At 41.3% G+C, this 13535-nt stretch overlaps 1 protein-coding gene across 5 annotated transcripts in view; it reads right to left on the bottom strand.

Annotated features, from left to right (window-relative positions):
- Positions 1-13535, bottom strand: part of VWC2L (von Willebrand factor C domain containing 2 like) — a 423395-nt gene that overhangs the window by 190321 nt on the left and 219539 nt on the right. For all 5 annotated transcript variants that reach the window (XM_032693013.1, XM_032693014.1, XM_032693015.1 and 2 more), the window contains one exon: positions 10438-10564. In XM_032693013.1, the coding sequence (XP_032548904.1) occupies positions 10438-10564 (127 nt within the window). The remainder of the gene's footprint in view (positions 1-10437; positions 10565-13535) is intronic.

Below are 13535 nucleotides of genomic sequence, written 5' to 3'. Positions count from 1 at the left end.
AATTTTAGTAGTGCTGCAACAAACTACTGCCAGAAATCTGAACTTGAGAGACAACGATGCCACAGCTAAAGCTTATTTTTCTGCTCTAGGCCTGAAATCACCTCGCAATCAAGAGGGGCTCTGGGACTGCTCTCCTGAAAAGAAGCTCATGGACTTCAACCATCTAGGAAAGCAGGACACAAAACATCCAAACATAACATTTGTGAGAGGATTAGTGCACTCACAATTGGACTTGGCACGAGATAGTGTGTGTGACTGGGATTTACAGCAGGGATGAGGAACTGCATGCTGACTGCTTTGATAAATGTGCATCTTTGAGGTATGGCTAATTGTTCCAAGAAAATAAAGGAGATACCATTAAACACAGGAGGAGAAAACATGCAGAGGAAATTCTGTAAGTGATCCCAGGGCACTCAGAGGAGAAGTTTGCCTTCAGGTGAAGATCTTGGGTAGATGAAAGAAAGAAAACCATGAAAGAAAATTTGGCTGTTAACTGCAGTGACACAGCAATTCCCGGCTCTGGTTGCAATCCTCATCCTGGTGCCTCTTAACATAAAATGCCCTCAACTATTTAGTATGCTTATAAATGTAGAAACTGAATTCAATTATAATCAGAATATATACAGATTGGCCCTGGACAACAACATGTGAACACCATCTCACCAGGTTGTTGCCTTGAGGGTGCCAGAGCGTAAAACTGTTTTAAACCTGCATCTGCCTGGCAATTCCCTGTGCATTAAACATGTACTACCCAGATTTGATCCTATGGGCAATGTTTGAGGTATGAATTCCCACTGCAAACCCTCACTATCCATCAATGCTGCATTGGGCATCCTACTCAAAATCAACCTGGCAGCTGTCCCTTCAAAACTAGGACCCTCAATTGTTTTGCAGATGATAAAATTGACTACTTAAGCTTTCTTGAAGGAACAAGAAAATATTTTTACACAAGTATCTTGCAAGGTCTGAAATTCCAGTTTTTGGAAGACACAGCTGAAGTCATCGCAAAGGTCTGCCTGCCTCTCTGTGCAAGCCATTTCTCATTTGCTCTTATGAAAAGTACATGAAGCAGGAAGGCCAGAGCAGCCACCCACTGAGGCTGTGGGGAAGCAGAACAGGAATTACGGATCCACAAGCAGTTAGGAGGGAGTAATCTATACAAAGAAACATCATTCACCCCCAATATTTTGATTCAGTGTTTACCAAACCTATTTACTGAAAACATATTACCTCACAACATTATTGTGAGTAGAAAAGAAATTGATTTGTAAGGTTTGGGATTTGTTTGGTTTTTAGTAGATTTTTTTTCAGAATGTGTAGGTCACCATAGCATCACACTTCTAAAACTTCAGTTTTTATGGCTACATCTGGGAAGGGACAGAGGGATACATGGTTTGATATATAACAGCTCATGCTTGGCCTGGAGAGTCTAGTGTAACCTCAACCCATCACAGCCTATCCTGTGCAGACAAGTGTGTCCAAAAGCCTTACTTCAAGCTGACAGAACAGCAGCTCTGTACACAAAACCACATAAAAACAGCTTGTGGGGAATCCAGATAAAAGGAAAGATAAACCACCCCCTCCTTTTCTTCAGCATGACATGGTAGAGCACTGTAGGTGTGCTGGTGGAGAGACGGATGTGCCGATCCACTAAGAGGACCCTTCATAAAGAGTTCATGTCTGTAATCTGCTCTTTCTCAATTAATATGTGAGGAAAGCATTTAAGATGCAACATCCTTACTTAACAAACTAACAGATTTATCTATTTCTCATAAAACCTGAACTGCACAGTACTTTTTCCCCCTACTGCCTCATAAAAAATAGGATTTCGTTCTGAGCAAATATGTCAAAGCAGAATCCAACTGCAGCTATGTGGCTGTTTTTTCTAGAAGATTCCAAACTTTCTATCAGTTCTTAAATCCTCCAGTATCACTTCTCACTTCTGCTCTGTCAAAAGCAACAGTGTTAGGTGGTATTTTGAAGTTATTCTGGCAAACACCTTCATGCTCTCCTCCTTTCAACCTTTCACACCTACAAACATCCATGGACCAACCTGACTGGCCTCTAAAAATTTACCCTTCTCATAGCTAGTTAAAAAAAAAAAAATTAAAAAAATGGTCAGCATAGTACAAAGCATTTGTTTATGATGCTCAACAACAACATAATAGTTTCACTCAAATTTTGTGCTCATTGGCTGAAGTTTCTGGTTCCTGCCTTGGCTTCCTACCCGTCCAGAGTAGAAGCACACTACAGCCACGTACCTTCTACTGCACTGCACATACTGTAGGCCTGGGCTGGGAAGAGACATGTTAATATAGTACCAACTAAGTAAATTTAGCCATTATTTTAAATTAATTTAGGTATTGTGTGGTCAGTGGTCATCTGGTAGAAACATTATTACATGCATACACACACCAAATTGCTTTTTGGCTAATGACTCATTTGTTTTATTCTTCCCTGTTTCAAAAAAGCGATTAAGTTGAAAATGACCTTCTGAAGATTGTACTTGTGGACCAATCTTTTCATTTTTAATTACTTACTTTGGTTTAATTGTTACATTAGGAACTATTAAGAAAGCAGCCAGCCTCATAATCAATAATTTAATTAGAGTTTTAGGACCAAGAAGTCAATGCAAATGTTATTCTGCAGCCAGGCCTTTCCCAAAGCCTTTGAAAGAACTTTACTCCCATTTTGTTTCAAAGTGACATTGGCGACATAAAAATTAAACTCATACTTGCTGCAATATATCATGCCCACACATTATAGACGTACACGGGCAGCTGGTAAGAAGTTCAGACTCAGGTCAATCTATTCTCTGCCCAGACAGGAACACAGCCTGCTTCCCTCACTCCATTTCTAAATAATCAGGGACACGGCCAAGCGCCGGCACACCGTGCACTGCGACACCAGGAGCTGTGCTAAGTGTTTACTGGAATCTACAGCCAGACTTCTCCCCCAGCTACAACTTCAAATATTTTAAATTTGTCTATTTATAGCTCTCTAATTACTACTAATATTCTAAGATAACCAGCAGCAAGTGAAAACCAACCCACTCTAATTTTCCAGCAGATGAAATCTGCTTCAATCAGTGGTGAATTAACACCCCCCTTCCCTGCACCGCTGCCCCTCCGCCTGCCCTTGCAAGTTTGCAACCTGTCAGTGTCCGTGATACATCACAGGGAGCCGTCAGTGCAGTGGGAATTGCCCAGCCTGCTGCCTGGAATACGGATGTCCCTCATTTGTAACCGCAGGCATGTGTTCCACGTGACTCCATCACTCCACAGTGCTTCGCCCGGGAGCAGCCCTAGGGCTGAGTGCTGGAAACAACTCCCCATCACCCACCCTTAGCACAGGGGAGCATCCTGGGGAACCCGAGGGAAACAGCACAGGGATGAAAGGGAGCCTTAAACTAGAAGAGAAGCTTTGGTGAAGGACACTAACCCCTGCAGCAGGGTGGCTGCAGCGACCTGCCGGGAGGGATGGAGGCCATGGGGAATGCTGGGAGTTTGGGGAGCTTGGCAGCAAATGGGGATCCAAAGACAGGAACGCCTACAGCTTGCTAGGGAAGGATCACAGGGCTGCTCCGACCCCAGCAGAGGCAAAGATAAAAGAAAGGAGCCAAGAGTTGTTCACAAGTAAGTTAAAACCAGGCTGGGCAGCACTGCAAGAAGCCTGGCCTGAAGGGCGCAAACTTCTGGCCCTAAGGAGGAAAATTAAGCAAAGCCCTCTGGGAAACCCCAACAGGAAGGGAAGCATCAGGCTCCAGAGGACCTGTTGCTCTCTTCTCTAATAGCAGCTTTAATAACTGTGAACATCGTGATGAAAAAGACGTCGCTTTAACTAACTAACTACATCACTGCCAAAATAAATCCATTTATACATTTCACATGAATTAGGAGTCAAGCAGGATATTAAGCTTTAACACATAGAACTGTCTTGTCTTCTCAAAGACTCCTCCTTGAAATTAAGGATGTGGCTTTTCCACATTGTGGAGACAAGGCAGAGCAAGGCAACTCGTTAACAGGGGCTGAATTCCCACTGGTAACAGGACTGTGACATCCAGTGGATAGGCCCAGGCCTGTCAATGAACCTTTTAAGAGCCACTAATTCACATGAAACTTGAGAATTATAGAATCATGGAATCATTTAGGTTGGAAAAGACCAAGTCCAACTGTTAAACTTTGCAGAACAACTTGTCTGATCTAAAAAGTTTAGTCTAATTTAAACCCAGTTTAACAGGGAAAAAACCCCAAACCTGTGAGATCAACCGATTATACAATTTGTTAAACTATGGATTTAATGGTTTGATTTGGGAGCCAAGTCAGGAAGACAAGACAAAGGAGGAATAAGTCAGCAATGGCAGGGCCAAAGGAAAGACATGTCTCCAGTCTGAGGGTTATTCTGGGGACAGCAGCCACACACAGTTTGAGGGGCAGTGCTTTTCCTGCCTCTCAGGGAGGAAAAAAAAACCACAGCAAAACAAGAACATAGAATATTTGCTCACTTGCATCTGGGTCAGCTGATCCAAGTTGCAGTTAAATGTTCATTATTTGAAATATTTTATTTCAGTCTGCTTTTTTCACAGAAGGTTTGGAAGAAAGCCAGAATGTAGCATTTTCAAAAACTATGGTGACCAAATCAAGCTTTTTTTTCAATTACTGTTCAAGATTAGAAAGAAGTTGAGACATTTTTCCTCATCTATACTTCTGGTTTTGACAAAACTGGCACTAAGTCTCTAGCAAAGCATCCCAAACAGATTTAATATAAACCCCTTCAAGTTTTACTTTTGTCTTTCATGATATTACTTCTGGAAGAAAACATAATCTTTATTCATAACTATTTGTTCTTGATTTCATATTTTACTGTGACTCAAATTCCTTTTCATGTTAAGACAGGGAGTTTTAAAATATGAACCCATTATTTACAAATACGTAGAACAGAATCAGGAACACAGAATTTGTTACACTTCATGCCAGGAATTGAACTTATCCTTGCATGTCCTTTATTTACAGTAAAATAATTCCATTACACTACTAAGAGATTTGGAGTTTGCATGGAAGAGCTCTTTGTCTCCAATACTGACAACTTCAATCTTTGACCTACTTTTGAAGAGGATTGATTTGGACCATAAACTGCCTGTCAAAGATTTTTTAAATGACCCATCCTGTCTATCCACTCTGCTCTTGAATTCATTCCTCAGAAGTTCAAAAGGGTTCAAATAAAACTGACAAATCCAATACCCTGAGGATATTCTGACTGATAATTTTGTGTCTAAGGTGTTTACTTGGAGATAAATCAACTAGACTAGGCCAAAAAATTTAAGTTCAACCAGATTGCTTTTCAAAATAACTCCTTTTGGCTGATCAGTGCTTGTCTCATACACCTGATCCTTAAATACTATGACATTTTTCCTGGATTTGCCTCATGAATGCCAACTCCAAAGGAACACAGGCGTAAAATCCCCCACCACAGACAGGCAGCATCCCCGCAAAGATCTGGGTGTTCCCATATGCTTTAAATCCACTGACAAAAAAGTTGTGCCAAAACCCATGTTGAAAAACAAGTAGTCTAAAAGATAATCTATATTTCACTGGAAGAAACAAAAATAGAACAGGATATTTCAGGGAATTACTAATTTAAAAGTTACTAGATAGGGACAAAATCAGCACTAAAAAACAAGTGGTCTAAAAGATAACTTCATTAGAATAAAATTAAAAAAAGGTTATCTATGGAAATCACTGGTTTGGAACAACTCCACTGAATTGAGTCAAGAGTTAACTAATTTTCAGGCTCTACCCAGCTGTAACAGGAACCACAGCAAGGTGGGAGAAGATGGGCTGTATTGTGAAGGGAAAAATTGCAAGACTGCAGCTTTTAGATCAGCATCGTTGCAATTATTCTACATCCATATGAAGCACAGGGGCAGCCAAGTCCTCATCATTAAAATGCTGCACCACAGCTGGCAACCTCAGCTGACAGCTCCAAAACTGCCATGCCCACGTATTTATTCCCTCTCTGGTAGGACACAGTGTGCAAGCCCTTTGAAACGGCCACTGTCCTCAAATGATCCCCGTGCCTTCAGCCCTTTGTCAAACCGCAAAAACGCAAATTCCAGCGCCCTGAATTCCTGGGGATTTACTGTGCTGTGCCTTGGAACGCACAGACACATTGTTCCAGGCTCTGTGAGTCTGTGGGGTAGATCATGAAAAGCAAAGCAAGAAAAGCCCCAAGCAGTATCTCACCTGTGACACTCCGGGGAACAGCAGTGGAGGGTTGCTGAGGGAAGGGCGGTGCCTGGCAGCAGGGCTCTGCACCCACGGCCTCTTCTCCTACCAGGTGGGACATTCTTTTGGGTTCCCTGCTGTTGCCCAGGGACCTAACTGCATGGAAACTCTATCAACCCTCAGCTAATACTCAAGAGCCGCTAGCAAAAAAAATGATAAGCATGTTGTGAGCACAGAAGCCTCAGTTTATAAGGAAACAATGCTTTAAAAAGGGCTGAATGTAAGAACCTTTTTAATCCAGTGCCACATCTGAAGACAAAACTCTGCCCTAAAGAAGCACCCAGCTGCCTCTCTCTCTTTTCACTACTTATTCCTAATGTCTTTCTCTGAGTGTAATGTAGCTCTAAGGGTCCATCCAACCCTGCTGTATAAAGTGTGGCTGCACCACACTCATGAACCATTTCCAGGGGCTTACACACCCCTGCAGGAGCCTGAAAGGAGGCTCTGCCTGAATTCCCATTTTCCTTCCTTGCTTTGGGGCAGGAGGAGACTTTTCAGCAGTCTTTGAGGAGCCTGATGGCCACAGCCAGGTTCTGGCTCACTGACAATGAGTTATTACTGGGAGCTATTTGCTGCTGTTCAGGCAGGATTTTGGACAATTTCATTCTGTTTTTTTCCTTTTTCCTCTGAAATTGGTGCCTGCATTATTCATCAGGAACTACACTACCTTGGAGCTTCCAGCTCTTGATTTGGCTGTTCAGACCACAAATTACTGTCAAGGACAAAATTTGTTACTCAGAGCCAGAACTCGGCTCTGGTCACTGTTCTGCTGCACTGTCTTACCCCTATTCAAGTCATCTTTGACCCAAATAGTAAAAAGCTGACATGCTTGACGCCTTCCTGTCTGGATGTCAGGGATATGAGTTTGATAGTGGGGTGGAAATGGGATCCTTTCATTTGTGTTACACAGCAATCTTCTGCAAGAGGATTGCAGAAAAATGCGGCTCATCTTAAATCACTGGGCTACACTGCGTGAAGTCAGAAATATCTCCCAGATAATTAAAACAATAAACTTGAATATCAGTGACCAGTAGAGACCAAGATGGATGAGAATTATCAAACAATATATCAAATGCTTAGTATTTCACAAAATCAAATAGAAAAAGAGCATTGCATGGCTAACTTTTTACAGAGCTGTGCATGTGCTGAACATGGTTCACGAGAACAGTGTCACTGCTGTGAATGGGACTGTCTGGTTAAGCACACACACAAGTCTTCCCAAATCCTTGTCAGACACATTCCTTGGGGCATTACTGCAGAATGCTGCCTTTTAAATGACAGTCTCTCCACATTTCAGAAATGAAATATCCAGTTACAGAACCTGACATTTCAAAAATCAGAAAGCAGATGAGATAGTTACTAAATCAATAAGTTTCAAATGTGTAGAATGAAAAATGTGAGTACTTTCCCCCCTTCTATTTAATTATTTAAGTGTATAAATATTTGGTATTTCATCTGTCTCAGAAAGATGCAGCTTGGCTCAAATGTTATGCAGAGAAATCTGAGTAGCCCCAAGAAGTTGCTGCCCAGCCCATGGGAGATGCAGAGGAGTGGCAGGGCACTTATCACGAGGAGAATTAACTCGGGCAGGTGAACCTGTGCTCTGGGGGTCACGCGCTCCCCCGCCCCTCTCACATTTATCACTGGACACACTTTGCAATTCATGAGTGGAGATGCTTATTCTGATGTGTCAGCGAGAAAACACCCTGGTGAAAAGCCAGAACGCGCTTGTCTTTCTATGAAACTGGCAGAGAGAGGAATAAATTCCGCAGCTTATCTTGGCACGAGAGCTGTCAGCTTTACTGGCAAGAGATTCCTACCATGAATTGCAGCCTTGGCCTCCTACATCTCATCTACTGCACGGCTGGCACAGCAGGAGGATGGTTCCCATCCAAATCCGTACCCGTAACTCTCCCAGAATGTTTGGAAAGAGCCATAATCATCCAAGTACTATTCATCTTTCTGTGCGTTCATTTCCCTATAGGCAACATATATCTTGGGTTTAAAATTATAGCCAGTGTGCTGCAGATATTTTTAACCACTAGATCTTGCTATATGTTAGACAGGGAAAAAAAAAAAAAAAAGAGGAAAAAGTAACTCCCTGCGTTTCCAAAGTCTGCAGGCTGCATTATAGCTTCAGCTTAGTAATTACAAAGATTTATGTTCCATTCTGCCCCACATCCAGAGCTCATTGTCCATTCAACTTACACTGCTTTGACTTACAGTTCCCCGTATCCATTATCTTTAATAATAAAGAGCTGACTAAACTTAATGATTAAAGAGCAAGATGTGATTAGTAATAGGAATCTAATTTATGAGAAAACAAACTAGAGTATGGTTTTCATGTTTCATTAAAATTATCTTAAATGTACTCCTTAACGTTAATTGATCTCACAGAGGTGAGAAAATACTCTATTCTGAATTAATGGGAGAAAATAATTCATCTTCTTTCTGGAGGGAACATTTAATATCATTCAGCATTTAGAGGGAGATGGCATCTTCACAGTGATTTCACCACTTCAAGTGGTGTTTCAGTGTGGGCACATATCTCAAATCTGCAAGATTTCCCACTGAACGGGGGAAAAATTCAACAGAACAAACATACAACAAAATGCCATATATAATGTTTTCTTTTCACAAAAGGTCCTTCCTATCTTTGCAAAATTACCCAAAGCTGAAAAACAATGCTGATGAGCAAATATAGAGCAGGGTTTTTCCCTGAGTTTATCAAAGGAAAACTCTTTGATGACTCTTAATTTGCTGTGAGCAGGAGATTACTGAGACATTTGCAAGATAAAGTTCACTGCAGAATTTATTGAAAACAAAACAAAGCAGAAATCTATTTTTCCACTAAGTATTTTGCTTTTGTTTGTATTTCAATGATTTTTTCCCCTCTTTTTGAATTATTCATATTTGGATATCATATATTCTTACAAACCAATGTGTGTAAGAATAATGAGTCTTGAATAGCTTCATCTTAACTCATAGTGCTTTATGCCCAGGATTATTATTATTATTATTATTATTAGAGGACCTTCTATTCAGTCTGTTTCTAAGATCCATAAATAGAATTTGCCTAATGAGCATCTCAAGTATTCATCTGTCATTTTCATGACAGTTTTTCTTATCCTACATTTGTATAGATCTGATGATAACACCTATTAATACAGAGCAATAGGTCTTTGCCTGCTTCCTCTGAAATCCCTTCCATTACTACAACCTTCTCTATTCTGGGCTGGAATCTTGTATCTTTACACTGTTTGAGAAATGCAAAGTGACCGTAATTGAAGGAACAATTTGAGAACTTCAAAAGTTGCTCCATGAGAAATACCACAACTGCAGCAATAATTATTACATTTTCTGTTGAAACAGGAAAAACTTTCTCTTGTCTTGTTCTCATATTCTACTTGAACAGGATTTGCATATTTGGTTTGCAAAGCAGAAGGGACAAATACACTCTGCAATGCACTCAATCCATGAATACCTATACCAAAGAATGAAGGCAGAGAAGAATAAAGGAAGAGATGCAGAGTTTCTGTCACTACCTACAGGGGTATATTATGGAGACAATAATACATATTCCATGAGGAATCAGCAGGGAGTTCTGGGGGCAGGGAGGCAGATCCCTTCTAGAAGAGGAATAAATATATTACACTTCTATACGGTTTCTTGTATTTCTCTCTTCTTGTGTTTCTCCTAAGGCACTTTCCCCCCATTTCCTTTGTATGTGACTCAAAGTACATGCCAGGACTTTTGTAAGCAAGCTGACAAAAGAAGCTGAGAGAAGCCCAACAAATCTGACCCTGAGCTCTCTGTTTGTTGAACTGACAAAGCACGGTGTGTAGCACTGCAGTCTTGCAGACCCAGACCATCAGCTGCTAAAACCACCACCACCTAATCCAGCTACCTGTGTGTTGGGTGATCTCAGCCCACGTCTGTTTGTTGCACTGGGATGACTCTGTCATTTCAGATGCCAAGGAAGGGATTATGATGATTTTTTTGGTCAGAAGACAATAGCTGTGTCAGTGAACATTCTATGGCCACATCACCCCTTACTTTCTATTTTGATTCTACCCTGGCTTTCATTTTTCTTACACCATCCACATCACTGCTTTGCCTGAATTCAGGAGAGATTGAGGAAAAGCCTGCTTACCGTTCGGGAATCCCAGAGAGACAAAGTCTTGTCAGCAGAGCTCGTGAGAACGGTGCTGGAGAAGGGAAGGAACTCAATGCTGTTGACTGAATCTTTATGGCCACGCAACGTGTATCTGCACCTCTCACTGCAAAAGAAAATAACAGAAATACAGCACTTGCCATTCAGGGTTATAAAAACACCAGACAAGTTTAGGTAAATGACTGACACATTTCTTGTCTCTTCCCCAGCTACTGTCCAGAACAACTGAACATTGACAGCTATTCATCACCCAAGCACTGCACCACAGGGGCAACAATAAAAGCCGATCAGTTGGTGTTTGCTTCCCAGTAATGAAGGCTATAGTGAAAGGCAAAAAGAAATGGAAGCAGGTTTTAAAAGATTCAATCCTAAGGAGCCACAATGAAAGCACCACTTGATGTTTCCTGGGTGCATCCTCAAAAACCTCACTGATGTACAGTTTAAAGGGAATATGAATGAAAAGGTAGGATAGGGACAGTACCATTTCTCTTTCAAAGATATCATATTCCTTCTAGCTTACAAAGGGTCTGAGAAACCTACTGGACTGTGCCAACATGCACCTTGAAGAAAGCCAGAGAGTGCTGGCAATCCTACTTTTCTCTCAAGGTCTTCAGAAAGATTTCTAGAAATTCAGTGATGCCTGGGAGGGTAAAGTCTTGTCACTGTGGACACCCAAGAGCCCTTTTCTCTGAACAAGAGGTCTCTTACCATGGATCAAACACACCAGTAGCCATTATAAGCTCTCTGTTTGTAAAGCAGATGTGAGAGAACAGAGGTGTACCCCAAGAATCAAGGTACTTAGCATGAACTGACAACAGCTCAGAAGGAATTACCCTTTGAAATGGTTCTGAAAGTTCTTTCAAGGCTGAAGACACCCAACTATTGCACCTTTTCCCAGTCCATCAGCTATGAAGGAATACCCTAGAGCTTTTTGTTTGCTTTCTTACCTTTTTGTTTTGTTTTCTTTTAATGACTTAATTTCTGAGACAACACTATTGATCCTTCTCAGCTGAGAGCATGAACCTGATACAGATGGAACACAGGATGGGAAGCTTCTCCCATCGTAAGGAACAGAAACACAGCCACAATGACACTGCTGTAGAGAATCTATTCTCTCACAAAACGGCCTATGGTCCTGTGAAAGCTTTTTGGGTTTTGCTTTGTTTTCTGTGTATGCACCAGAGCAGAACGTTCCTTAAACTGGAGTCCAAGAGAAGAGAAGGAAGAGCCCAAGGATGCCCTACCAGGACAACACAGAAGGTAACAAACCAATCTGGGATTATTTAAACTGAAGAGAATGGCAAAGGTTTAACTCCTAGAGAAGCAAGTCAAGAGGGGAGACAGTTGAAATGAACTGGTATTTATCAGTCATTATGGCTGTACACAAGAGCTGCCCACACTGATTCAGGTCTCACTCCATGATTTCTTTGGATACACGTAAAAATAAATGTGCAGTGTCTGTATTATTATATCCTGTGAAAACATACAGGTAGGTGAGCATACTGTGGAAAAAACTAATCAATGTAAAGTCAGTACCAGTTCTATCCTCTTTGTTCAGCTGAGTCAAAAATAGTATGAAAAAATTAAAGCCAACAACTCATCGTAAATTATTGCAGCTTTCAGTGAGAGCTCAGAATTTTATTCCCTGCTCCTGTGATTCTGACAATAGAAACACACCTCCCCTGAGCTGGCTGCTGAATATATCATTGGGGCTTGCAAATTGGATTACTGGGTGGCTCTTAACAGAAAAATTTCTTACCAAATTTATTAAGGAAGCTGTCAGAAGGGAGGAATTAAAGATGGGATTTTTTTTTCCTTTTTTTTTTTCTTGCCTGTATGTCACCAGAAGACCCTCGGAGCTCTTGCAGGTTCTGTATCAATAGCACAGAAGATGAGTTTCTAGAGATCAGGTGCAGGCCAGGAGAGCTGCAAGGTTTGGATGGACACCACCCTGATCACTGGTCTAACACAGAGACTTCTCAGACCTATTTTAGTGCTTTTCCACTTCCCAGACTGGAACCATCCGTTGTGCTGAGCTGAACACCAAGCTTGTCCCCACAGAAGGGAGGCCAGGAGGGAGATAAGTAGCTTCCGAGTAGAAATATTACCCAGGATATAGATTTCAAAGAAATATTAGATTGCACTGGTATCATTTCACAGAATCTATGTTTTTCTATTATAGCTAATACATTATACTATCCAGTGTTATCTGCTATATAGCCTACATGTGTTATCACAAGGACTCATTTTAAACTAGTCATAAAGTATTGTGGCTGTTAGTGCTCAGTGCACAAGGTATCTGATATTCACGATCACTTGATCTATGACAATAAAGTAACTTCAATAAAGTAATTTTTTTGTTTCACAGACTCATGGCAATGTTTTACACCAGAGAATATGCCTTTTTCATCTCAGATCTTACACCTTTATTTGTCTATAGGTATGCCATTTTTCAAAGGTGCCCAATGATTTCCTGCTTGCCTGTTACACTGTAAAGACTGAGTTGCTGAACAGTTTCTGACAAGGAAAATCCTACTGTGTATTTTTTGGGCACTTACTGGTTTTGAAAACAACTTTACATACCAGAGTGTGACAGTGTTCCACTAGAACCAAAGGGGATATTTTCCTGCAGTAAAAGCATGTTTGTCTGTCCTCTTCAAAGACTGGGGGAGAACAGCATCTTCAACCTGCTGAGAGGGCTCGGGGTGAAAGAGCACAGGAAAAGGAAGGAGGGGGAAGGAAAGCAGAATATTTTGTTTGTGAGGCACCATGACAGATATGGACCATCCCAGGCAGCCAGGCTGCAAGAACAGGCTTGTGAGAGATTAATTAGATGCCAAAGCAGGAAGGCCCATTCAGAATCCCTTAGTAAGGTGAAAATGGACTAAAGTGATGGACCATGACAGCAGCAGAAAAGAAGGAAATGATTTGCACTTTTCCATCAGGAACATAAACCCCCAGACCTGATGCAGCTGCCTGCACTTCCATATCACTGCGTGCTGATGAGTGAGCTCTGGCTCTCGAGATTTAATTTACCACTCTGGTAACTGACTGACTGAATATTTCTAAGAACTTTC

The sequence above is a fragment of the Chiroxiphia lanceolata genome, chromosome 7, assembly GCF_009829145.1.
Source record: "Chiroxiphia lanceolata isolate bChiLan1 chromosome 7, bChiLan1.pri, whole genome shotgun sequence".
NCBI classification, from domain to species: Eukaryota; Metazoa; Chordata; class Aves; order Passeriformes; family Pipridae; genus Chiroxiphia; species Chiroxiphia lanceolata.
The sequence above is the reverse complement of the archived record's forward strand: the minus strand, read 5'-3'. Positions and strand labels throughout refer to the sequence as shown.